Source organism: Felis catus, chromosome B1 (assembly GCF_018350175.1).
Source record: "Felis catus isolate Fca126 chromosome B1, F.catus_Fca126_mat1.0, whole genome shotgun sequence".
NCBI lineage: Eukaryota > Metazoa > Chordata > Mammalia > Carnivora > Felidae > Felis > Felis catus.
Genome location: NC_058371.1, coordinates 104549007 through 104575893, shown reverse-complemented (window position 1 = coordinate 104575893; position 26887 = coordinate 104549007). Strand labels below are relative to the sequence as shown.

Below are 26887 nucleotides of genomic sequence, written 5' to 3'. Positions count from 1 at the left end.
CATCCACACACCTTCTGGCAGCATACTGTAAATAATTTCATATTGATCTATAACTATATGGATACAGCCTTATATAATTTGTACATTTCATTTATTAACCACAGAGAATTAAAACTGTGAATAGGAGTAATGTTAGTAAAATGTGGAGCCAAAGAGTAATGGCCTTTTTACAATGTTAGGAAGTTTTTAATCAGTGAAAAATTGTTGATGTGGTAATATCAAACAAAAATGAATATTTGTTCTAACCAGATGGGAGTAAATTTCCACACTATATTGAAGAATAAACTGTTCCTTCTACTAAAACCCTCTCGGTTACAGCTTTCAAACTATAGTTGTGTCTGTTAGGCGGTCTGGGAATCAATTTAGTTGGTTATGACCAGAAGCTTTTCAAATGAAATAGGAGAGAATAAAATATCAGAGTGTGTCACTCATAGTAATAATCTTGTTTTAAAAAATTACTGGTTTTAGGCAACAACAGATATTGGTGTGGATGCAGAGAAAGAGGATCTCTTTTGCATTGTTGGTGGGAAAGCAAGCTGGTGCAACCACTCTGGAAAACAGTATGGAGGTTCCTCAGAAAACTAAAAATAGAACTACCCTACGACCCAGCAATTGCACTACTACACATTTATCCAAGGGATACGGGTGTGCTGTTTCGAAGGGACACATGCACCCTCCATGTTTATAGCAGCACTATCAACAATAGCCAAAGTATGGAAAGAGCTCAAATATCCATTGATGGATGAATGGATAAAGAGAAGATGTGGTATATATATATATATATATATATATATATACATATATATATATATATAATGGGAGTATTACTTGGCAATCAAAAAGAATGAAATCTTGCCATTTGCAACTACGTGGATAGAATTGGAGGGTATTATGCTAAGTGAAATTAGTCAGAGAAAGACAAATATCATATGACTTCACTCATATGAGGACTTTAAGAGACAAAACAGATGAACATAAGGGAAGGGAAACAAAATATAAAAACAGAGAGGGGGACAAAACATACGAGACTTAAATATGGAGAACAAACTGAGGGTTACTGGAGGGGTTGTGGGAGGGGGGAGGGGCTAATTGGGTAAGGGGCACTAAGGAATCTACTCCTGAAATCATTGTTTTACTGTATGCTAACTAATTTGGATGTAAATTTAAAAAAAATAAAAAATAAATAAAAAAATAAAAACTTTATTATCTTATCAAAATATATTTTTAAAAAACCTACTGGTTTTGTTTTCTATACATCCATGTGAACTGAATCATAGTGTAAAATATACTGCTTTCTCTCCGCTGCAGTCCACAGTGTTTGAGACCTACAGTTCTTCTTGCTAGCTGCTGTTTGAAACTGAAATGTCAGCACAGTTTTTGACAGCTGAAATGGCTTCTCTTTGTCATATTAAAACTATTATACTAATTTGATAAAGAGAGTTATTCTAATTAGATAAAGAGAGTTATTCAGAATTAAAAGAATTTGAAACAGTAATAGAACAAAACATGTAGAAAACAATTTAATCAGAAAACTTTGATTTTAAAATGTACGATGTTTTTAACATATATTCCTGGGATATTATTTGCCAAGAGTTAGATTGTTTGTTTTTCCCCAGCACACTTTCAGTTTTAGGGCTTGTTTTAGAGATAAGAGAATGAAAGACTCAAGAACAATAATAGTTGAGAATTAGAAATAATTTCAGTACTTTAGATTTTCTGTTTTAGATATACCTATAATTCTTTGAAGTATTTCTATCACTGAATATTTTCCAACAATTTTTATTACTCTATTAAAAAATGTTTTATTTCCCTTTTTTCTTTTGACTGTGAAGTGAATTTCAATAAGGAAGTTCAACTTGAAAACACCGGTGCCCTGAATATTTTTGTCATCTTTACAAAGAAAAGTGTTCTACAGGGCAACTTCCTTTGGGTTCAGTGCTTCAGCCAATATGCTATAAGCAAAAGACACAATGTTATTCTACTATTGTATTTCTTTAAGAACTACTTTAAACACAGTCAGTCCAAGATGTAAAGTGTGTGTGTGTGTGTGTGTGTGTGTGTGTGTGTGTGTATACATGGCTTGGATTTCTCCCTGGGGTGAGAAAATAAATTTGGTAAATTTCCAAACATCTTAGTGTTTTTCATAAAGTCAGAGTACTAGCATAGATACCACAATTCAGAAAAGGAAAATCTTATGGAATGCTCTTGACTTCCTTCTTATATGCCCCTTCCCTTGTCTTTCAAAAGGGTACAAAGATGACAAGTATATTTATCACCATACTTGAATTTAGAAGAAATTTCATTGCACTTTAAGAAACAAAAGAGTACTATCTCTTATGAAACTTCAGAATATTTCAGGGAAAATATTTCACACCAGGCCAATTCCAAGTGTTTAGGAATTGGGTTTCAGTTCTGGTTCTACCAGCATCTAGCGTGAGCTTGTGTAACTTTATTTCCCTGAGGTTAAGTTTTCTCATCTGTACAATGAAAGACTTTAACAAAGTAATCTCTAAGATCCTTTCCATTTCTTTTTTTTTTTTAATTTTTTAACGTTTATTTATTTATTTATTTATTTATTTATTTATTGGGTTATTGGGTTATTGGTTTTTTTAAATATGAAATTTATTGTCAAATTGGTTTCCATACAACACCCAGTGCTCATCCAAAAGGTGCCCTCCTCAATACCCATCACCCACCCTCCTCTCCCTCCCACCCCCCATCAACCCTCAATTTGTTCTCAGTTTTTAAGAGTCTCTTATGTTTTGGGTCTCTCCCTCTGTGACCTCTTTTTTTTATTTTTTATTTTTTTTTCATTTTTGAGAGAGACAGAGCGGAGTGGGGGAGGGGCATAGACAGAGGGAGACACAGAATCCAAAGCAGGCTCCAGGCTCTGAGCTGTCAGCACAGAGCCCGGAGTGGAGCTCGAACTCAAGGACCATGAGATCATGACCTGAGCTGAAGCCTGATGCTCAACTGACTGAGCCACCCAAGTGCCCCAGATCCTTTCCATTTCTAAGAGAGTTATTCTTTCCATCTAAAGAAACTTATAAGTAAAACATGTTATAAAACTTGTTTATAAAAAATTTTTAAAAATTATATTTACACACAAACCATGATTGGGCTAATTGAAAAAAATCTGTTTTAATTTTGGGGAGACACATCTTTTTTTTTCAGAAGTTAACACCAAAAGTGCATCCCGAATTCAGTTTTATGGATGGTATATGAAATCTGTTACTGCATTTTCCAGGGACATGTTGATGAGTCCATTGCCCATGAACATAGATAAGAGCCTCCTTAGATGAAGGCCCACATGAGGGGGAAAAACATTGCAGGTGATGACAGAAAAATGTTTTCCTGTTACTGATAACTTCCATATCATATCCACTTTTGATTTTTAGATTGGAGCCAAACAAGTTTAAGGTACAGACTCATGCATATTTTTGTTCTTTTGCTCTCATTCTTTATGTTCTACTGGTATTACAATCTCATAGCTCTGATTCTTATTATTTATATTTGATCATTATGTTATATGTTTGAATTTATTTTATTATTATTATTTTTTTAGAATTCACTTTAAATCCTTTGTAGGATGATATCAAATATTGTGAATGAATGAATTCATTAGCTTAATATTTACTAGGCCCTCAAAAAATTATTGAGAGAACTGAGTATATTTACCTTGAAAAAACAAGTGTTTTCAAAGTTAAACAGTGTCTTATGGAAAAAATAATATAGATTTCTGTTGCTACAAAGGACAGATGTATGGAAATTACAGGTAGATTTCAATTACATTTAGATTTCAATTCCCTGTGATGAAAAGTTCTTAACAGTCTTAAAAAGGAATAGGCTGTCCCACAAAGCATCACATTTTTTATCATGTTACTATATTTGAACAGAACTTGGACAACCACTGGTGGGGATGATCCTTCAGTGGGTGGGAGGCTGGGCCAGATGTAATCTAATGCCTCCCACATCTTTGAGATTGTAATGAAATACATAAGGCAGCAAGAAAAACAATATATAGGTTCTTATAGCATCACATTACATTGATGATAACAGTATTGGTAATCATAATAATAGCACTAATGGCCATAATAACACAGTACAGTACTTTACTTGCTTTTATCTGGGTCAGTATCAAAAGACATCGTATATAAGTATTATTTCTCATCACAGTTTTACAGATAAGAAAATTAGAATGTTTCAAGGTGAAATAATATACAAGGATAATGAAATTGCCTAAGCTGGTAGTAACTCAGCAAAAATTAAGGAGGCAAATGTTGACTCTGGTATAGCAGAGACCTAAAAGGATGGGGATGTAGGGCTAGTAAAGTTTTGGCTAAGGAAGAGCTGGCTATGATACTAAGGATATTGAATTTGATCTTCTGATATTTAACAAAATGTCATGCTGCAGACCTTTGAGGAATCCAGTGAACACTTAACTCCTTAATTCCCTATTTTGGAAGAGGATAGAGGACCTTCAGGGACTCTCTTCTCTCTCTCCCATATTTACATTACATTATTTACATATTTACATTATTCTTTCAGACCAGCAACTCTAAAAGGCAACACACATTGTTACAAGCAGCTCTCAGCTCCCATCTTTACAGCTTTGCAACCAGAGAAAAGGTCTGATTTGAAACTCCCGGAAGGGATGCTGATTAACCTGAACAACCCGTACACCAATCACTGGGCTAGAAAAGGCAAAATGCCCGACATGGAGCTATGCCCACCCTGTGGTTATTATTAAAACCTGTGGGTGTGTTATTATTAAAAGCAAGTGAAGACATTCCTAGCTACAAAGTTTTCTGGGTGCAATATGTGGTGCAATGTCAGTTTTCCTTTTTCTCATCTGTTTGCTTCAGACTGCTCTCTTGATGCTTAACTGTGACCTATTACAAGCCTATAATTTAAAACTCAGTTCTTAGATATGCCAAGAACTGGTAGAAAGTTTGAACTTAGAGGATTAAAAAAGTGTTCAGTTAGGATTTAGTCAAACTCTCAAGCAGGGTGAACTAAAGGGCATTCTTCTGTAATCTCTAAATGAGGAAAGGAGATAGTATGAGACTTTATTATCCACAGTTCAAATTATTTTTCAAGAGTGGAGACAGGGGTTGCCCTGTCAGTTACATTTGCAAATAATGATAGTACAATATAATTGTTATCATAGAAGTAAGTCCAAAACGGGTGAAGGAAAGGCAAGTCTGTCTTAGAAAGTTATGAAAAATTCAATGGAGGAGGTAAGTGTTCAATTCAAATGAGACCTGAAAGATCTTGAAAGAACCTGGTAGGATCACAGAAAAGCAAGGAGTTCACTAGTGTGGAGTAAATGGGCAAAAATGGCAGATGATGTTAACAGTCTGGAGGCAGATCATGAAAGGTCCCCATGGTGATGGGAAGTCCCTGAAAAAATCTTGGCAGAGGAATATTGTGATCATATTTTCATGTTAGAAAAACTATTAATAGAATGTAGGTTGGACTGGAGTGGGAAATAATGAGTGATTGCAATTGTCCAAGGAAGATGAGTCAGGAGAGGTGTTAATTACTTGATGGACTAAGACAGTGAGAGTGAAGATAGAAGAGGAGTGGATTTGAGAGATACTTAAGTAGATAAGAGTCAATAGAACTTGGTGTTAGGATAGAGGAAGTGATGGAACTGTAATATAGGGGGTATTCATGGATTTCTGTCTTGGGTAACTGGGTGCCATTATCTGAAATAGGGAATGAAAATGGGCTAGTTTCTAGATGGGTGGGGAAAGTCATGGCATCAGGAATAGGTAATGGTAAAGATACCAATGCCAATTTAGGACCTAGTTAAGGTATCTGTGTGATATCCAAAGCAGATGCTGTTGCTTAAAATAGTCTAACCTGAAGATATACATCTGGGAATACTTGGTGTACTGGGAAAGCTGGTAGCCAAGTCCATGATGGCAAAGAGACTGCTCAAGGATACAAGAGGAGTAAGGTCAAATTACCAAAAGAAAATGGAGAGCTTGGGAACAGAGGGCCTTAAGAAAAATATTTAAAGTGTATCAGAGATACAGTTGCAGAACCAAGATTTAGTGGGGCTGGGGAAACCAAAGGGAGAGTTAATGCTGTTATTATTTTTTAATGCAGAGGTTTTTTCCTCCTCCTCCAGAAGTTTTACATTTCTTAAACGCAGGAATTGCCTTCACTTTCACTATTATTTCATGTTTAATTCAGTGAAGGGAATCTATAAACGCTCAATACATTCTCATTCAGTCTTAAGCACAACGCACCCATATCAATGTAAAATGTTTCTTCATTCTAATTCTTCAAATAAACTTCTAGTTACCCATGAGTTTACTTAAATCAATTTTTATAATCTGTATGTTCTGCCTGCACCAGCTTTGAAATGAGTTTCAAAATTTTATTTAATTCTTATTGAGGAATCTTTGATACTAAAGATGGTAGTGGTTTTTTTTTAACTTCTATTTTTAAAAAACAGTTTATTACAAAACAAAGTTTAGCCCAGTTCCCAAGCAGTAGCTTCTAACTTCAAACCTGTTCTAAAGCATAGTAAGGAAGCAGCCAAATTTTTCTTAACACAATTAACCATTAACCGAGTCAACACGGTTATTACAGCTTTGATTTTATTAACAGTCACGAAACAACCAGTTAGGGAATATACATTCATGCCAAGGGAAGCCATTTAACTGCAAACAGATCATAATGATTCACAGAAAGCTAAAGGAATTGCATATTCGCAAGTAGTTTCCGTGCCAGGCAGTACAGATTGTTCCCTCTCAGGTAACAATGCCTAACTAACCTAAAGCCCAGTCCTTGGTAGGTCCGCGTTCCTGAGCTTAGAAAATACCGAATATAATGACCAAGAGCACCGGAATAATCACCTCCACCTCAGGAGAACTAGCCCTCCTTCTACACCACAGAGCCAACCTGCACGCACCTTTCCCAACAGCTCAGCAAGCCCTCCCACACCGGCCTGCCTTAGGGGAAATGTTCAAGCTCCTGCTCTCGCGGGATCTCGCGCCTTGGAGTAAGTCAACTGGATCGCGCGCCCAATCGAACCCCCGCGGGAATACAGTTCGCCAGGTCCGGAAAGCCGGGAAATCGCGTGCGGGGCGGGGTTAACTTGGTGAGCGTGAAGGCGGAGCCTTTCCCAAGGAGGCGGGGCGGGCGCGAGGCGGAGATTGGGGCGGGTCTCCCGGGACCTGTTGATCGCAGGTGTCACTGTCCTGACTGGCCCTTGGGTGTTGGGGCGTGTGCGCATGCTCCGTGCTCCGGGTCGAGCTCTGGGCGGCGATACCAGACGCCACTGCTCCAGTTCCCGGTGAACCTCGGCTACGGTGGCAGCTGTTAGTATCAGCCGGGTGTTGGCGTGAGGCAGAGCTGGGCCAGCGGGAGGTAGCCCTGTGGAAGTGGAAGGCCCGTGTTTCTCTACCTGGACAGCACGCTCCTCTCGTTAGGAGGGCAGAGCTCAAGGTAAGTATCCGAAACTAGTCTCTAGATAGAGATCCAACGACTGGAGACCCCGGGCCTGAGTGGGAGACCCCAGTTTCAGCGCCAGACCTTGTCTCTCCCCTAGCAGCAGCCCTGTGACATCCTCCGCTCCTGCTCCGCGGACTTTTCGCCCGGGTTCAGGCGCCCGAGGGCACGCAGCCTGCCCGCCTCCTGCCCGTCACGTCCCGGCCTGGCGGAGATGCCTCTGGGCAGGCTGGAGGCGCGCGGGAGGCGAAAGGAGGTGCTCTATTTACTGGGTCGTGGCTGTTCTTGCTGCTGTGTTTGAGGGCGGGCAAGAGGCAGAACCTGGAGTCCAGCTGGGTGCGTTGGGATTGTGAATATAGCTTACTTGGCCCCTGCGCCTTGCTTGCGAAGCCACTGCCACTCCTGAGCAGCAGCTCTATAAAGGGGTCCAGATGGTTATGTTGTCCTCCTTGGAGAAGAGAGATGACTGGATACGTAAGAATCTTTGGGCTGGTGGTTTCTGGTTGGTAGTAGTAATTTATGAAGTTAATGTTTAGCTTTTAGACAACAACTTGTGGGACATTTACCAAACTACTTTTAAACATCGTTGGAGAACAGGAAGTACTTGTACAGGTGTACTAGGGAGGCCTTCTAAAGACTGCAATCTGAGCATGTTCTGAGGTTTTGTTATCTTGCTGCAAGGTTTTCTGTATCAATGCAAAGTCTGATTAATGCTTGCAAAATGTACTGGAAGGCTTTATTTGTTAGACAGCAGAGTATGCCAGAATGTTTCCTTATCTGGAAAAATATAGATATATACTTTTGCACTGGATTTTCAAGGCTATTGTGAGGGATGTTTAAACTTCGGAAGTTCTTTGTAATTAGGGTCTGATTTGCTTTTAACTCTGTTCTTTAAAAGAACATTGCTAATTCTCAGTGTTTAAAGGAAGTAACAAGTACTAACAAAATTCTGGTTGAAATGAGCTTTTGGCTAAATGGGTACTTGTTAGTTTAATTTTCTATTTTTGGTTTCCTGATGATGGCCTAGGCAAAGCTCCTTCATCCTGTGAAGGAGAAATTAGAAAAATAAAACTTACTTTGTAAAAGTAATACATGATTTATCTGCCATTGTCATAAGAATTCAAATAGACAAACTCAACTGTAAGTAAGAGTTAATTACAGTCTGGAAAAAACACAGGTTTTGTTTTTGTTTTACATTTTGGAGGCTCTTAAAATGAGCTTTTTTGGACAATTTGTCTACGTTCGTGATTACAGGTAATAAGCTATAAAGTGATTTATTTAAGTTTGTTCACAAATTAAACTCATTGGTAGTTATGTGTATTTTTTCCTGCAGTGTAGAAAATAAGTAATCAAGAACACCTTTTTTCTTTATTAGTTAAAAACTTTTTATAAACATATGTAGATTGTATATTGTTCATGAAACTTGACACTAGTTGTCAACCCATTAATATTCTCTAGAAGATACAAAAATAAGTTTTTTAAAAGATAGCTATTTTAATATGGAACGGGTACCGTTCTCCACCGTGTTTGTTCTCTTCCTTAAAAAAGAAAATCTCTTTTCAAAATTTTTTATGATTTTACAATGTACTGATTCAAGATTTTTTTGTATTATATTTAGTGTCAAATAAATGTTTCTTTTAAACTGTAGTATCAAACACAATTTTAGAATTATGGTTTAGAAGTCTTAGCAAGACAAAGAGTTAAAAAGTAAAAATTCTGATTTATTTTAAGGTGATATGCCCATTAAAGAGTCAAAATCAGAGTTATTTTTATCTTCCCTGTTGATACTGTTTGGAACTCACTCACCTACCATGCTAGGGAGGATGTTGCTGTACCCTACAATTTTCCAAAAGTATGTTTGAAATCTATAAAGTGGTAGATTAAGTTATCCTACAAAGACATTTAGTTACTACAATACTGAGCAGATCTTGTTATTTGACAGCTTTAACTATAAGGTGTTTCTTAATTATAGATCCCAAAGACAACCTACAGTGAGGTCGTTTATGTAGTGCACCTGAAAGTATTCTGAATACAGAGCGTGCTAGGTGTGCTGGGGCCCAGAAGATTGTCAGTCTAGCCTACTAGTACTCATGAGCTCTTGGATTAAGGGAGGAAGTGTACTAGTAGATGTCATGTTTGGAGAACTAGCTAGAGATTAGTGATGATACAAATATAGCATTAGTATATTATTAATTTTGTACAGATGAAATGATGTTAGAAAATTTTGCATTACAACAGATGCACATAGTAGGAACAAGAAATGGAAGCAGCCTGTTCTACCACAAATAAAACCTTCAAAAGTTATTTAAACTTTTAAATATTAACTTTATATAATATCCTAATCTTGGTAATTTATTATGAGCTTTTTTAAGGTAATAGGAATATTACATATATATGGGGGGGTGCTCTTTAGGTAAGAAGTGTCTATTCTTTGCTTTTCCAAGTTAACTGATACCCTCTATCAAGAATTCTTAAAGGAGGGTCCATGATTTGAACTGTAGTCTGTGATTAGAACTGAATGTTAACATAATTGATGAATTATATTATGAATTTTATTTTATGCATTTACAAACGTTTTCCCGCGGAGTCCATAGGCCTCATTAGGCCACCAAAAGTGTCTCTGACATACACAAAAATGCTACAAACCATTGCATGTAGTTGAAGAATTTTTGTTTTATGAGTCACTTCAGAAAAGTTGCTGCTTATATTCATATTTGTAATTCATCAGATAATAAAATATTATGCAACATAAACCATGTTTCAGTACCTAAACTATCATTTCAGTTATCTGAATTGTGATATTTTTTTAATTAATTTGGTATTTTTGAACACATTTTGTAAATGTAACCTCTGTTTACTTCTATTTTGTAAATATTGACCTGCAGAAAGCATTTTGAAGAAATACTTTTCCTTTGGAATTTGGAACCTCCAAATTCCAAACTTTTTTTACTTCCTTTTTGTGATTTTCTGAGTTAGCAAATTTATTCAGTGAACATTTATTGACCTATTGTATGCTAGGCACTAGAGAATCAAAAATCAGTGAGACAAAGGTAAAGTAGTCAGAAATAGGAGGTCTTCCTTTTCTGAGCCTCATCTCAGCCTGTTCCCAATCCTCCCCCAAACTGAAATGAGTTTCCAAAGATCCAATAGTTCTTGTTTTCTTATACCTTACCTTTGTAAGATACCACTTCTCCTCCTCCCATTACCCGTTCAACTTACTGGTCACCCATACCACACCTGTGAAGTATTTTCTAAGCCAGCAAAGGACAGTAGATTACTTCATTTTTGTGTTACCAGTGCACTTTGTACATTTCTTTTAAAACTCTGTACTGTGTTTCTGTAGAGGGAACGCGGAGTAAGAGAACCTGGAGATGATGGTATGTGTGCTGTCATCTCAGGTGTACGGAGAGTACCGTATGGACACCACGAAGGGTGGTAGGCAGGCAGAGGAGCTTTCTCTGGGACCCAGAGACATGATGAGAGCAGTGTCCAGATGTATTTTGGGTGCTCTAGTTATGTTTTATGGCTGGATGGATCATGTTATTTATGAATTAAAGTTCTCATTAAGGAAGTTTGTAGTTATTTTTCTGAAAAGTGGTACATAGGTTGAATTTTTCTAAATTAAATCTCTTTTGTTTGCATTGTTATTCCAGAGTTGCTTTCCATTTATTTCCGATGCATTGCCTTCTAATGTTTTAACTTAATTTCTCTTTCTCTAGTCCAAAAGGTTGTAAATGAATGTTTAAAACAATACTGTGATGAATCCATTTGTAAAGTGAAGCATTCCCAAACACTTTTTTTTGTAAATTAGAATTTTTCATGTTAAGTTTCTTACAGTAGGATAGCTCTGTAAATGAAATTGTTTTATTTTCTACTAAGAATAACTTATTCACAGATACTAAAATTTAGAAATTGATACTTTATTGTACAATTTATCTGATCTAACTAAGGCTATAGTCAAGATTGATACATCAGTGTAACGAAATGGAGAAAGATAGCAAAATGAGATATATATAATACAGCTTTTACTTTCTTTTCGAATGTTTCTTTATATTATTAAAGACCATTTACCTCAAAGGTAGTGTTGCTGCTATCATTGTAGTTAGCTTACATTTATTGAATGCCTGCTTATTTTGGGCATTTATTAGGTATTTTATACATGGTTTATGATATTTAACAACTATGAACCTTTTTATATAATTATGATTATAGATTATGTAACTGATATGATTTTAATGATTGAATAGTTGAGTAATTTTCTGTGATGCTAGAAACTTTATCATTGGTGGAATAAATAATTGTGGGACACTTGAGGTCAGTATCAGACCATAGTTTCTGTCCTTGTCAAGAACCTATCAGGGCATTCTTTGTCCACCAGATGTCTTCTAAACTTCTTGGCCTGCAAAGTAAAACTCTTGCCCCTCTCATGGTGGCCTTCCGTTTCAAGCAGGATGTGAATTCTGGAAGACTTTTCCTCCTATATAGTATGTTGTATAGGCCTGAAATAATCCTACCTTGGCAATAGTACTGACAGTGATGTAGCTGCCACTTGGTGGGAGATTGTCCTGAGTCCTGATTGCCTAAGTCATCTTTGTTATAGGAGCACTGATTTGTTGATTGAGGTTTCACTTTATTTCCTGAGCTTTCTTTAATAAATATTTAGTGAGTACTTACCATGTACTGTGCACTGTTTTACATGCCTGGGATTCCCTTTACAGTCTAAGATGATTGAGAGGAGAAACAATAATAATCCTAGTAAGTCAGTTATATAGTATATAAGATGGTGATAAATGCCAAGGAGAAAAGAAAGGTAGTAGAGCAGGGTAAGGGGAGTTGGGAGTGTGGAGTGGAGGTTGTGGTTGCAATTTTAAATCAATATAGGCCTCATTTAGAAGGTGTTTTTTGAACAGAGCAATCCCGAAGGGAGCCAGGGAGAAGTCATGTGGGTATCAAGGGGAAGTGTGTTCCAGGCAGAAGAATAGCCACTTTAAAGCAGGTGTTTGCATGGTGTGTTCAGAAACAAGGAGGGTGATACAACTGCAGTGGAGAAAGTATAGGAAAAGTATTTAGAGGTGAAGGTGAGGGGATGGGCAGGTGTGACATAGTAAGAAATATATACAGTATTTGATCTCTGGCACCATTTTCTGGCACATAGCCTCTAAAACCCTTGGAATCTCTGGAAGCAATAAATGTGTTTTTTTGCATGCTAATGAGATGACTGGTGGTTCAGAGCTCCTAGATAGCCTTAGGAGGGGGTGCTGGTTGCCAGGGGAACCAACTGTGTGATTAGAGGAATTGAACTTTCAGCCTGTCCACCTCCCTCCACTTCCAGGGAGGGGAGCGCGGTGGATTTCGAGCTAATCACTAATGGCTAGTGATTTAATCAGTTGTGCCCTGTGTAATGAAGCCTCCATAAAAAATCCTAACTGAAGGGATTTGGAGAGCTTTTGGATTGTTGAACATAGGGAGGTGCTGGGAGAGCAGTATGTCTGGAGAGGGCATGGACATTCCATCCCCCTTCCCACATACCTTACCCTTTGCCTGTCTTCCATCTGGCTGTTTCTGAGTATCTTTTCATAATAAAGCTCAAGTCTAGTCGGTAAGCTGTTTTCCTGAGTTCTGTGAGCCATGCTAGCAAATTAATTGGATCCATGGAGAATGTCATGGGAACCTCCAAATTATAGGCAATTAATCAGAAGTACAGGTAACAACTTGGGACATGTGATAAGCAGCTGAAGTGAGAGGGATGGTCTTTTGGGACTGAGCCCTTGTCTTGGGACTTGACACTTACTGCAGGTAGATAATGTCAAAATTGAGTTAAATTGTAGGTATTGTGTTGGTGTCCACTGAGAATTGGAGAATGGCTTGTTGTGGAAGAACACATCTGGTCTCATTAGTGCAGTGAGAGTATAGAAAAAAGTGTTTTTTACTTTTGGCAGGTAGTATAGGGCCTTGCAGTCCATTGTAAAGACTTTTCGGGTTTTAATCTGAAGGTAATAAAGACCCATTGAAAGATTATAAGGAGGGGGATGACATTATGATTTAATTTTAGATGGCTCTTTTTGCCTGTTCTTGAGGGTAGGTTTTGTTGGGTAAGGGCAGCATCTAGGAGACAATTAGGCTATACTAGCAATCCAGGCAAGATTTGATGATGGATACGTCGAGAATAGTAGAAGCGAGAATAGTAGAAGTGGAGGGGGTGAGAATTGGTCACATTCTGACAGAGGTAGGTGAGAAAGCAGAGTCAAAGATCATAGCAAGATACTTGTTCTCAGCAACTGGAAAGACAAAGTTACCATCAAATGAGATGAGGGGGAAGATATAGGCAAAGCAAGAGTTCCGTTTTGGCCTTTGTCAAGGCAAAGAAATGTTAGGTTATGCCTGCTTTGGCATAATTGGCTTCTGAAGTCGTATCTTAAAACAGATTGCTATAAGCCATTGTCTTTAATGTTCATACTCTATATTCTGGATACACATGAACTCATGTCTTTCTCTGGTTAGTTATCAGTGGGAACTAGTGAGTAGGTAAAAGCCATGAGAGATAAAGCATAGTTCTTTTTTAGATGAAAAGAAATAGTGCAAAAAAGTACAGAACATTGGGAATTACTTAAAATTTGCTGTTTTTGTTTGTGGTGGTACAGTATTTTCTTATGACTTTAATCTCATTTTCTGTCTTTGTTTTATAAATGTTCTAGTACACTCTTCTCCAATACCTCCATTTGTGGGGTGACAGTGGTTTTGTGTGTCAAAGGATATCTGTTCTTCAGTTGTATCTTCCTTACTCTAATCCTTCAATTTACAGAAGTCAAGATACCTCTATCATGAATTAGGCTTTTAATTGCTTCACCTTGCTATACCTCTTCACCTTGCTATCGAGTTATTGAAAATGAAACCTTGAATACTTTTACTAGTTAGGTGAACAGTTGTAGTGTACCAATAAAAAGTCTTCAGCGTGTCTTTGAGTTGCTGTATTGCTTATTAGTGAAAAGATGTTAAAATGAAATTTTACTTTATAGTTTGATGGTTACGCCAGGATACTATTAAAAATATATTTCAGTAGCTTTATTAGCAGTGATTTTATGTAGGATTATGGGTATTCTATATTTTCCCTATGCAGTACTTCTATGTTATTTTAAAAATCTATGTAATATTTTATAATCAAAACAAATCCCAATAAACGTAAAAGAACAAAGGAATTTCATAGCTTTATTAGCACTTTTATTAGTTTTCTAGGACCGCTGTAGCAGAGCAGAACAAAATGAATGACATAAAACAATAGAAATTTATTCTCTCACAGCTCCAGAGGCTGGAAGTCCAAAATCAAGGTTGGCAGAGTTGTTTTCTTTCAAGGGCTCTGAGCAGAAGCCTTCCTTTCCCCTTTTTCCTTCTGGTGGTGGCTGTCAATCCTTGGTGTTCCCTTACTTGTAGTTGTATCGCACCATTCTCTGCCTGTCATTAAACGGTATTCTCTCTGTGTGTTTCTGTCTCTTTTAATGATAACTGCTAGCCTTATTGGATAAGGGCCCACACTAATGACCTCATCTTAACCTCATTACATCTGCAAAAGCCCTATTTCCAAGTATTCACAGGCACTGGAGGTTAGGACTCTAATATGCCATTGGGTGAATACAATTCAATTTTTTTTCTAGCTTAATATTCATTTTTAAATCAATTGAAGAAAAGGGAACACGTCCAAACTCCTTTTTATGAGGCCAGCTTTACCCTGATAACAAAGATAAATAAGGACACTACAAGGAAAGAAAATATAGGCCAATATCCCTGGCAAGTATAGATGGAAAAATTCTCAGCAAAATGTTAACAAATCAAATTCAGTAGCATATTGTAAGGATCATGTACTATGATCAAGTGGGATTTATTCCTGATGTGCAAGGATGGTTCAATATTTGAAAATCAATAAATGTCATATACCACATTAAAGAAAGGAAAAATTAGATGCAGAAAAGCATTTAATGAAATTTAATATCCTTCCAGTATAAAATTTCTCAACAAAGTGGGTATAGAGGGAATGTGCCTCAATATAATAAAAGCCATTTATGACAATTACACAGCTGACATCATTTTTAATTATGAAAAGGCAAAAGCTTTTCCTCTAAGATCAGAAACAAAACAGGGTGCCCATTCTCACCACACCTATTCAACATAGCATTGGAAGTCCTAGCCAGAGCAGTTAGTCAAGAAAAAGAAATAAATGGCATCCAAATAGGAAAAGAAGAAGTGAAACGATTAAGGCTCCAGCAGGAACTGTTAGAACTAATGCTCGAATTCGGTACAGTTACAGGATACAAAATCAATGTAGAGAGATCAGTTGTATTTTTATTCAGTCAATTTTATCTGAGCCTAAAATTGCAATATCAAATTTCTTTTCATTTATTGTTTTCTGGTACGTCGTATTTATTTAAATTTTTTGTGTGTGTATACACGTACATAACTTATATAATATGTGAATGTAATTAAGATACATACTATCGGTTTTTTTCGTACAGGCTTTTTTTTTTCACTTTTATTTTCAAGTTTGGCTGTCCATCCCCATTTTAATAAAACATATACACACTCTTCCTTGTTAAGAAGTTCATGTAAAGCGTATATATTTTTTCACATATGTTTTACAAAAATGGGATTATATTACATTTCTGCATTTTGCCTTTGTCACTCAAAAACACCCTCTTATATAATTATGTTCCTGTTTATGGATATTCATTTTGATTCTTTCCTTATTTATTGCATCTACATAATATAGCTCAAAAAGGTAATACTTTTGGGGGGGGCATAGAATCTCAGTATTAGAGCTTTTAGATTGAAGGGTGTTTGTTTTGAAGCGCCTGGGTGGCTCAGTTGGTTGAGTGTCCAACTCTTGATTTTGGCTCAGGTCACGTTCCCAGGGTTGTAAGATCAAGCCTCGTGTCAGGTTCTGTGCTGAGTATGGAGCCTGCTTAAGATTCTCTCTCCCTTTCCCTCTGTCCTTTTCCCCTTCTCTCTCTCTCTAATGAAAAATAAATAAATAAATAAATAAATAAATAAATAAATAAATAAATAAATAAATAAATGTTTTAAAATTTAGTGGTTGTTGCCAGGTTGATATAATATTTCTGCAAGGGTAGTACAGTATAATTACATGTTTTATTAGTTAACAAGAAGAGAAAGCACTTCTTTCCATTTATCCCAACCAACAATGTCTCTTTTAACTTTGCAAGCCTGATACAAACAAAGTACTTTCATAATGCCTCTGTGTTGAGGTCTCCAAGATCCCTCTCATTCCCAGGTTTGGTGATTTTGTAAAACTCCGAGTACTCAGCATATAGTATGGGGAGCGATCATGGGGTGATGTCTGATGGAAATCAGGCACAAGTTTCTCACAATTTTATTCCAGCGGAGTCACAAAAAACACACGAATTCCTCCAGCACCAAATTGTGGTGACAAAGTGTTGTCTGTCAGAAAGCTGTTTAGAGACTCAGTGCATAGGGTTTTATTGGAATAGTCACATAGTTATCCTCTGCTTCATAGGTTATCAAAATTCCATACTTCCAGAAGGAAAACAGGTGTTCAGGGTAAAACACAGTTCAGGCATAGTAACCAGCACTCACTAGTTGTTGTGATGGGAATCCTCTCAAAAATTTAAATTCTAAAAGCCTAAAACCTTGCAAACAGGCTTTTCTGAGATGGCAATCTTTGGTCTTGCTATGTTGTCTTTTTTCTTTTTTCTTACGTAGTTTTATTGAAATATAATTCACATATCATACAATTTACTCATTGAAAGAGTACAATTCAGTAGTTTTTAGGCAGACCTATCACCACAATTTTAGAACATTTTCATCATCTCGAGAAGAATCCTTGTATCCTTTAGCTGTTACTCTTCCCTTCTCATCTCTATAGCCCCCATTTCTCCAGTCAAAGCAACCACTGACTGTCTCTAGATTTCTCTGTTCTGGACATTTTGTATCAATGGAAACATAACGTGTGGTCCTGCATGACTGACTTCTTTCACTTAGCAAAGTGTTTTCATAACGTGTGGTCCTGCATGACTGACTTCTTTCACTTAGCAAAGTGTTTTCGGTGTTCATCCATATGGTAGTATGAAAAGTACTTCATTTCTTTTTTTTTTTTTTTTTAATTTTTTTTTTTTAACATTTATTTATTTTTGGGACTGAGAGAGAGAGATAGAACATGAACAGGGGAGGGTCAGAGAGAGAGGGAGACACAGAATCTGAAACAGGCTCCAGGCTCTGAGCTGTCAGCACAGAGCCCGACGTGGAGCTTGAACTCACGGACCACGAGATCATGACCTGAGCTGAAGTCAGACGCTTAACCCACTGAGCTACCCAGGCGCCCCAACTTCATTTCTTTTTATAGCTGAATAATATTCCACTGTTAGAGTATGTATACACACGTAACATGCTCATACCATATGTTGTTTATCCCTTCCATTAGTTGATGAACATTTGGGTTTCCACCTTTTGGCTGTTGCAAACATTGCTTTGTTAGCTCTTTTCTGCATAACCTCCTGAATATTTATTGAAAGCATAAATAGAGAATCACATTTGCATTCCTGGAATAAACCCTCCTTGACTATTCTTTTCAATAGTGTATATTATTCTTTGACATATTGATGCATTATGTTTGCTAGTGCTTTATTTATGAGTTTTATATCCAAGTCACATTAGTCTGAAATTTATCATGTTTTGATATTCAGGTTATGTTAGCTTCATTAAATGATTTGGGATACTTTGTATATTATTTTTCCTGTGCCCTGCAATAATATACCATTAGAATTAATAGTTCTTTAACTTTTAGATAAAATTGAACTTTGAATCCATGTGACCCAGATGGCATTTGCAGTGGGAGAACTTTTGTTTCCACATTGTTCTAGGTTTCGAAAATATTTTCTACTTTTTCTTGGCTTGATTTTGTTAATTTGTATTTTTTGGGGAAATTACCCTTTCCTTTAGATTTTGAAAGTTATTGCCATAGAACTTAAGTGATATTCGTTTACAGTTCTTATGGTTGCTTCTGTATCTGTGGTCATTTCTCATTTATCAATTTCCTTGGTGTTTATATATCTGTTTCTTTTTTTCCTTAATCAAGCTTGTGAAAATTTTGTCTGTTATATTAGTTTTTACAAAAGTTTATTTTTTGATTCATGTTTTCTTTCTTTTTAAAATGTTTATTTTGAGAGAGAGAGAGCGAGCGAGTGAGCTTGCGTGTTGGGGGGGGGGGGTGGGCAGAGAGAGAGAGGGAGACAGAATCCCAAGCAGGCTGTACACAGCACAGAGCCTGACACAGGGCTCAATCCCACCACCCTGGGATCGTGACCTGAGCCAAAATAAAGAGTCGGACACTTAACTGAGCCACCCAGGTGTCTCCATTTCTATTGTTTGCCAGTAAATGGGCTTGAAAATCTCTTTTTTCTCTCTTTTCAGTTTAAGCCTTCATAACTTTCATCCTACTTCCTTCCCCACATCATGTGTGGATTTTTTTGAGTTATGTATTCTCTGTGAGTTTTTTGGCTTTTAATTGTGGAAAAATCATAGTCATTTTTAAAGGTGTTTACTCAATTTACTTTTTCTGGGAATTCTTTTAGATAGTATTGATAGTTTTAGATTTCACTCATGCCTTTTAGCTTTTTTGAAATGTTTATATTTTCCACTTCTTTACTCCTTTTTTAGTACTTGCAGGAAAATTTCCTGATCTGAGCTTACTGCTTCTTAATATAGTTTTCACTTCTATCCATTTTGCTAGTTAAGTCATTCTTTTGCAAAATTGCAGTATTTTAAAAAGCTGCCATATTCAGTTGGTGGATATTTATTGTTTATTTTAAATTTGTATTCCCTTCGGTCTGTTTATTCTGTTTCCTATGTTGTAAAATGTTCAGTTTGCTGCTACTCCTCAAGTGTCTGGTTATCTTTTTCCTGGAGTACAACCAAATTACAAACTAATAATGTTTACATGAGAAGGGTGAACTCTCATTTGTGTTTATTCAAATGATTTCAGTGAGTAGAGGTAGGATGTGAGTAGAGGGGCTTGATCTGGAGTGATGCAGCCTGAGAGAACTGTTACCCAGCCTAGCGGCATGATTTTTTCCAGATCCTACTAATCTCTGTTCTATTTGTGAAGTAGGCATGAGAGAAGAACACACAGGGAGGGCCCTTGCAGGTCCCCGTACTTGTTACCAGTTCCCAAACTGGTTGTGCTCTAGTGCTTTTCTGTTGTTATAATGTTATAATCTCCCTTACACTCCAGATGGCACTAGCGTGGTAGCTGAACTTTCCTGTTTATTGCATTGTGTGGGGTGGGAATTCTCTGCTGAGAGCAATGTGAAGAAAGGAAAAGGTCCTAACTAGAAAGCTCTTTTCCAGTCTGTAGCACTTGTCCCTTTCTATTTCTTAGCTGCTGTTTCCCTCCCACTTTAGAAGCCAGTTACTTTGGTGTCCTTAAGGTTTCTTCCTGTTTCTCATTTGGCTACCTATTCCTTTTGTATAATCTCCAGACTTGGGCTCGGGTTAGGGAGCAGAGGGCATATACTAGTTTGACATCTTGCACAAGAGTGGAAGCCACAGTATTTTAAAATTATCTGTTTGTGTGTTTGCCCTTCACCAAAGTAAGGTCATTAAAGGGAGGGGTTGTTTTATATACTTCAGCACAGTTCATGATGCAAACCTGGTGCCTAGTAAATGATGAAAGAATATCATTTTAATAGGATTCTTTCATTAAATATACAAATTTACTACCAATGTAGAGCTCCTTTAATGTTGTAATATTATGCATTTATTAAAAACTTAATTTATATTAAATATTTGGGGATCATTTAGATCACTTTAGGGAAGGTTGAAATCCACAGAGTTAAAAAGGAGACAACTAACATAGTATAGTGTTTTAGAATTCTTGAAACATTTAATCTATGTTAATTGGGGCTATTATTGTTATCTCCATTTTATAGATGAAGAAGCTGTAAATCAGAGAGGATAAGGATTTATCTAAGACCAAACAGCTAATAAGTGATGAGCGAATATGTTGGGCTGGAAATAAGCCCTGGCTTTAAGTCTTTAGATAAGATGCTTCTTTATTCCTCAATGCTTTCCTTAGTGGGCATTTGACCATTGGTTTTGAACTGATCTATCTCATTCTTTCGTAGGTTTTTGTGCTTTGAAAAAGAGTTTAAAGCCAAAGTCCTCACAGAGGTTTTTCAGTACCCCACATGATCTGTTCCCATCCCTCCTTTTCATCTTTTCTGTTCTTTGTTCACATTTCTCCTGCCACATTGGATAGCTTACTATTTTCCCAACATGCTAAGCATGCTATTCACTCTGTTGGGAATGTCTTTTTCCCAGGTGGTATCTTCACCTCCTTCAAACGTTTGTGCAAAGGCAACAATCTGCAACTAGACTTTCCATGACTATCCTGTTTAAAAGTGCAAACTGTCTCACATTATATGCATTTTCCACCCTCTTTCCTTGCATTGTTTTTCTGTTAGCACTCAGCACATAACCCTTCTAGTACAAGTTACAAGTTGTTACTCATTGTATTAGTGTCTGTCTGCCTTTCCTCATTCTTAGTCCAGTGCCTGGCAGAATACCTGGCTCAGTAAATGTTTGTTGAGTGAATGAATATAGGAAGGAAATTTAATTGATTAAACAAAACTTATTAATAATACTTGTTTTATTTTTAAAATTTTATTTATTTAACTAATCTCTACACTCAACTTGGGGCTTGAACTCATGACGCTGGGATCAAGAATTGCACGCTTTTTTGACTGAGCCAGCCAGGCACCTCAGTGATAATTGCTTTTAATTAAATTTAAAGTCTTTTTAGTCAAGAACATGCATTCGTGAATAATGTAGAAATTTACTTTAGTTCACCAAGATTTGTTTATCAATTTAAGGTTTCTTCTGAGTTATTTTGTTTATTTTTTATTTAAACATTTTTTTCTTAATATTTATTTTTGAGAGACAGCATGAGTGGGAGAGGGGCAGGGAGAGAGGGAGACACAGAATCCAAAGCAGGCCCCAGGCTCCGAGTTGACAGCACAGAGCCAACGCAGGCTCAACCCCACGAACCGTGAGATCATGACCTGAGCCAAAGTCGGAAGCTTAACCGACTGAGCCACCCAGGTGCCCCTCTTCTGAGTTTTTTAATGCATATCAATTTGTGTAAAATCTCCTGGGTTTCTTGGGAAAATGATATGATTCTGTGTAAGAAAGATAACATAGAATGTCTGTATAAGTATTTGTTTTAATAAACAAGGCAATTTAGTGTTGACAACAAAGTTAGTACTTTTGAAAATACTACCTGAGATCTAATTTAATTCTAGTTTTCTGTAAAATATTTTCCTTATGAAACCACTCACCGTTGAAATGTTCAAGTTGGTTGTGATTGATGTCACATGGGTATTTTTAAAAAGTTTTTAATGAAGAATAATGTTTTCATTTTTATATTTTAGAACATTATTAGTTATAATCCTCCTTGGGTATATATTCGGTATTTGTGTTCAAATAGTAAGGTAGCAGTTTTCTTGATTAGCCTTTACTTTTATTTAAACATCTATTTTCTTTCTTGTAGATTTGCTTTGAAGTCACTTTGATAACAAATATGGAGTCACCTTTGATAACTTCACCTGGGAAAGAGAATCTTCTTCTTAAAAAAACATAAGGAAAACAAATGACCAAAGGAATCGTGCCAAATGCGAACTCAACATCTTTTTGTATCATCTGGTTTTTAAATCATCAAGACAAATGGCTTGTACTTCAAAGAAAATTATTTGTTCGTTGACATTGTTTTTAGCAGTTTAAAAAAAAATCTTTTTTTTTACCTTAACTATACAACTCTCTTATAAAATTAAACACATATAAAAATTTTAAGGTCATGTTTAAAATAGCTTTCGTTTTTAGAACTTTAGTGTTTTTGTACCCTATTTTTGCTTGACAAAGTCATCAAAAATTTACAGCAACAGGAAAGATATGGACTTAGAAACTTATGTTATTATAATTGACTGCATTGAATTTAAGTGGACAATTCAAGACATCATCCCTTTTATCAGAAGTATCATGTAAAATATATAATTCTTAGCTTTAATGTAAACAGAGTTTCTTGAAAATGGCATGGGTGAAATTCTTACGGAAACCTGGTGGCAATCTTGGAAAAGCTTATCAACCTGGAAGTATGCTGTCCCTGGCCCCTACCAAAGGCTTGTTAAATGAACCAGGACAAAACAGCTGCTTTCTTAATAGTGCTGTACAGGTGAGACCATAATTTCTTGTTTAATTTTCAAAAGTGCTTTTCAAGAAGTCCTTTGTTTAATGTTTCTTATACTGTAAATTAAGAGTAAAGTTATTGACTGGAAAGGCTTTTTAATACTACTTTTAATTGTATCAAAAATATTTTGGCTTGGCATTTTTTTTATTATAAACAGAAGTGAATATTATTTGTTTAGTATAAATGGGAATGTTTTTGCAACAGAATAATGTATATCTATGCTATAAAAATATCTTTTGACTTAAAATGTTTATTTAAGTTAAAAATATGTTTCTGAAATACATAAAATAGTTTTTTTGAATCAACTAATCTATTCCCCCCCTCCCCCTTTTCTTTTAAAAGGAATCTAGTGGAGTCCCCATAGATAGCCTGGGTTGAAATGAGAATGCACAGTTAATTCTCAGGATTCAAACTCCCTTCACCTTCCACTGCGGCCTTAAATCGTCTCTGTGGTATCATAATTTAGACACCACTATTTTAGTGGAATTGAAAATTAATCCATTTTAGGGGCGCCTGGGTGGCGCAGTCGGTTAAGCATCTGACTTCAGCCGGGTCACGATCTCGCGGTCCGTGAGTTCCAGCCCCGCGTCAGGTTCTGGGCTGATGGCTCAGAGCCTGGAACCTGTTTCTGATTCTGTGTCTCCCTCTCTCTCTGCCCCTCCCCCGTTCATGCTCTGTCTCTCTCTGTCCCAAAAATAAATAAACGTTGAAAAAAAAAAAATTAAAAAAAAAAATTAATCCATTTTGCTTCAGTCCTTGTTGAAATTCTTTTAATTAGCAAGTATGTACTAACCTTGCTTTTCTATCAGCATTCTGATATACATTGGGACCCTTAAATGGCAGTCACTGTTCTTCCCTGGCCTAAAGATCCAACTGGCATTAAGTGCTATGAGAAGTGCAGGAAAATATTTATTGAATGGCACTGGATATAGGGAGATACTGTATACCAAAAAAACGTGGAATGAAATGCTTTTAATTAAATCAGCTGTGAGAAAGGGCTTCTATCACAAATATTTTTCTGTTAACCCTTTTCTAGGTCTTTTTTTTTTTTTTTTTAACATGTAGATATATATTTCTCTCTATTTTTGTCCTTTTCTCTGGCTTCCAAAATGCAGTATGTAGTTGTGTAAAGCATACTTACATGGTACAGAAAATGGATAAATATTCCAGTGGCAATATATTTTTTTAAATGAACATTCCATTGCTCTTTACCATGAAGGTTATTTATACTCCTCTACATAGTTATTGCTGTTTCTGTTGCTCATCACTCCTTTGTGTAGATCCTGGTATCACTTATTCTCCTTGAAGGAAGTCTTTTAACATTTCTTGTAGGTCAGATCTGTTGTTAATGAGTTCTTTCAGCTTTTGTGTGTCTGGAAAAAAATGTTTCAATTTTGTTTTTGAAAGATATTTTTACTCATTAAAGAAGTCTATCTAAGTTGGCAGTTAATCTCTTTCAGTACTGTAAAGATTTTGGCCCTGTATCTTCTGGCTTGCATTATTTCTAATGAAAAACTGTCATTCTTTGTACCTCTGTATGTAATGTGTCCTTGTTCTCTGGCTCCTTATAAAATTTTCTTTTTTTCACTAGTTTAAAGCAATTTGATATTGATGTGCCTCAACATAGATTTCTTCATGTTTCTTGTGTTTGGGCTTATTGAGCATCTTAGATCTGTGGGTTTATGATTTTAATCAAACTTGGAAAGTTTTTGACCATTATTTCTGACTGTGTCAGCACAGAGCTCAACGCGGAGCTTGAACTCATGAACCATGAAGTCATGACCTAAGCCGAAGTTGGATGCTTAACTGACTGAGTTACCAGGCTCCCCAACCATTATTTCTTCAAACTTTTTTGTCTCTCTCCTCCTTTGGAGGATTCCAATTATATATAAAAGTGGTTGCCTCAGGTTGTCCCACAGCCCACTGATGCTCTTTTCATTTTCACTCTCCATCTTTTTTTCTTTCTCTTGATTTCATTTTGTATGGTTTCTATTACTATGTTTTCAACTTCATTAATCCTTTCCTTTGTAGTGTCTAATCTATTAATCCCATCCAGCGTATCTTGATTTCAGACATTGTAATTTTACCTCTAGAAGTTTGATCTGGGTCTTTTAAAAATCTTTTTGAAGTCTATACTTAACATGTTCAGTCTTTTCTATAGCATCTTGAACATTTGAAATATAGTTATTGTTTTAATGTACTTGTCTACTAATTCTGTCATTCTGCAAATTATGGGTTTCAACTGATTTTTATCCTCATTTGGGAATATGTTTTCTTGTTTATTTTAATGTGTAGTAATTTTTTATTGGATGTAAGACATTTTGAGTTTTATCTTGTTGGGTGATGGATATTTTTATATTCCTAGAAATATTCTTTTTTTTTTTTTTTTAACATTTTTTTTTTCAACGTTTATTTATTTTTGGGACAGAGAGAGACAGAGCATGAACAGGGGAGGGGCAGAGAGAGAGGGAGACACAGAATCGGAAACAGGCTCCAGGCTCTGAGCCATCAGCCCAGAGGCCGACGCGGGGCTCGAACTCCCAGACCGCGAGATCGTGACCTGGCTGAAGTCGGACGCTTAACCGACTACGCCACCCAGGCGCCCCCTAGAAATATTCTTGAACTTTGTTCTGGTATACTTTATTTGGAAACAGTTTGATCATTTTACTTTTAAGCTTTGTCAGGCAGTCCCAGAGTTGTGTTTAATCTAGGATTAATTTATCTACTACTGGACAAGACCCTTCTTTCTTTAATCAATTATCTGTGAATTATGAAGCACTCAACTTTGGCTGTTGGGAGCAGGGACTGTCCTGGGTGGGTTTGAGTTCTGGGCACTATCCCCTCTAATCTTTTGGAATACTTCTTTCCCCAGCCATAGGTGGTTTCCTCACAGTATTGCCTGAATACTCAAAGGGGACCCTCTGTAGAGCTCTGGTATTTGCTCTGTGCAGCTCTCTCCTCTGCAGTTCTCTGCCCTGCCAATTCTAGCTGCTTTGGTGCCCCTGAACTTCCACTCTATCTCTTCAATTCAGGAGATCTGTTGTCGCAGATGTTAAAATGTGTGCCATGTAAACTAATTTTCAAAGCCAATCCTTACTAACAAAACAATCATTCAAATAGATTTTGTTAAAAAAAGCCTGACTTCATTTTTAAGAATTCAGAATGTAAATATTGTTATGCAGTTTGATGAATACTTTTAAAAACCACTGAGAAATAAATTGTGGAGTATGTCTTGTAAGAAATTACTAAAAGTAGACATTATTAAAATGTACCGTTTTCAGTAGTGACGCACTAATTTACATTCCCACCAGCAGTGCATGAGGGTTATCTTTTCTCCACATCCTTACCAAAACTTGTTATTCTTTTGTCTTTTTTGATAATAGTCAATCTGATACTTGTGAAATGATATCTTATTGTTTTTATTTGCATTTCCATGTTGAACATCTTTTCATGTGTCTGTTGGCCATCTGTATGTCTTCTTTGGAAAAATATCTATTCAAGTCCTCTGCCCAATTTTTAATTGCGTTGTTGTTGTTGATGTTGATATTAAGTTTTATGAGTTCCTTATATATTTTGGATAACAACCCCCTATCGTATGTATGATTTGAAAATCTCTTTTCCCATTAATTAGGTTGCCTTTTTGTTTTTTGTTTTTTTTGTTTCTTTTTGTGTTTGTTTTTGAGCAAGAGAGAGAGAGAGAGAGAGAGAGAGAGAGAGAGAGAGAGAACACGAGTGGGGGAGGGGCACAGAGAGAGGGAGACACAGAATCCGAAGCAGGCTCCAGGCTCTGAGCTGTCAGCACAGAGACCTATATGGGGCTCGAACTCACAGACTGTGAGATCCTGACCTGAGCCGAAGTTGGACACCCAACTGACTGAGCCACCCAGGTGCCCTGCCTTTTTGTTTTGTTTTTTAAATATTTTTATTTTTAAGTAATCTCTACACCCAGTGTGGGGCTCAAACTTACAACCCTGAGATCAAGAGTCACATGATCTGCCAACTGAGCCAGTCAGGCGTCCTCCTTGTTTGGTTTGTTGATGGTTTCCTTTGCTCTGCAAAAGCTTTTAGTTTAATGCAATCCCATTTGTTTATTTTAGCTTTTTTGCCCTTGCCTAAAGAGATTGGTCCAAAAAAGCGTATTACTGATATCAGATA

The 26887-nt window shown here is 36.6% G+C and overlaps 1 protein-coding gene across 2 annotated transcripts in view; it reads left to right on the top strand.

Annotated features, from left to right (window-relative positions):
• The first annotated feature begins 7174 nt into the window (after positions 1-7174).
• The window catches only part of USP53 (ubiquitin specific peptidase 53), a 65743-nt gene continuing 46030 nt past the window's right edge, over positions 7175-26887 (top strand). The window contains exons 1-2 of one of the 2 annotated variants that reach the window (XM_011281670.4): positions 7175-7464; positions 22040-22717. In XM_011281670.4, the coding sequence (XP_011279972.1) occupies positions 22574-22717 (144 nt within the window). In that variant the 5' untranslated portion in view covers positions 7175-7464; positions 22040-22573. The remainder of the gene's footprint in view (positions 7465-22039; positions 22718-26887) is intronic. The other variant, XM_011281669.4, reaches the window with a different exon arrangement.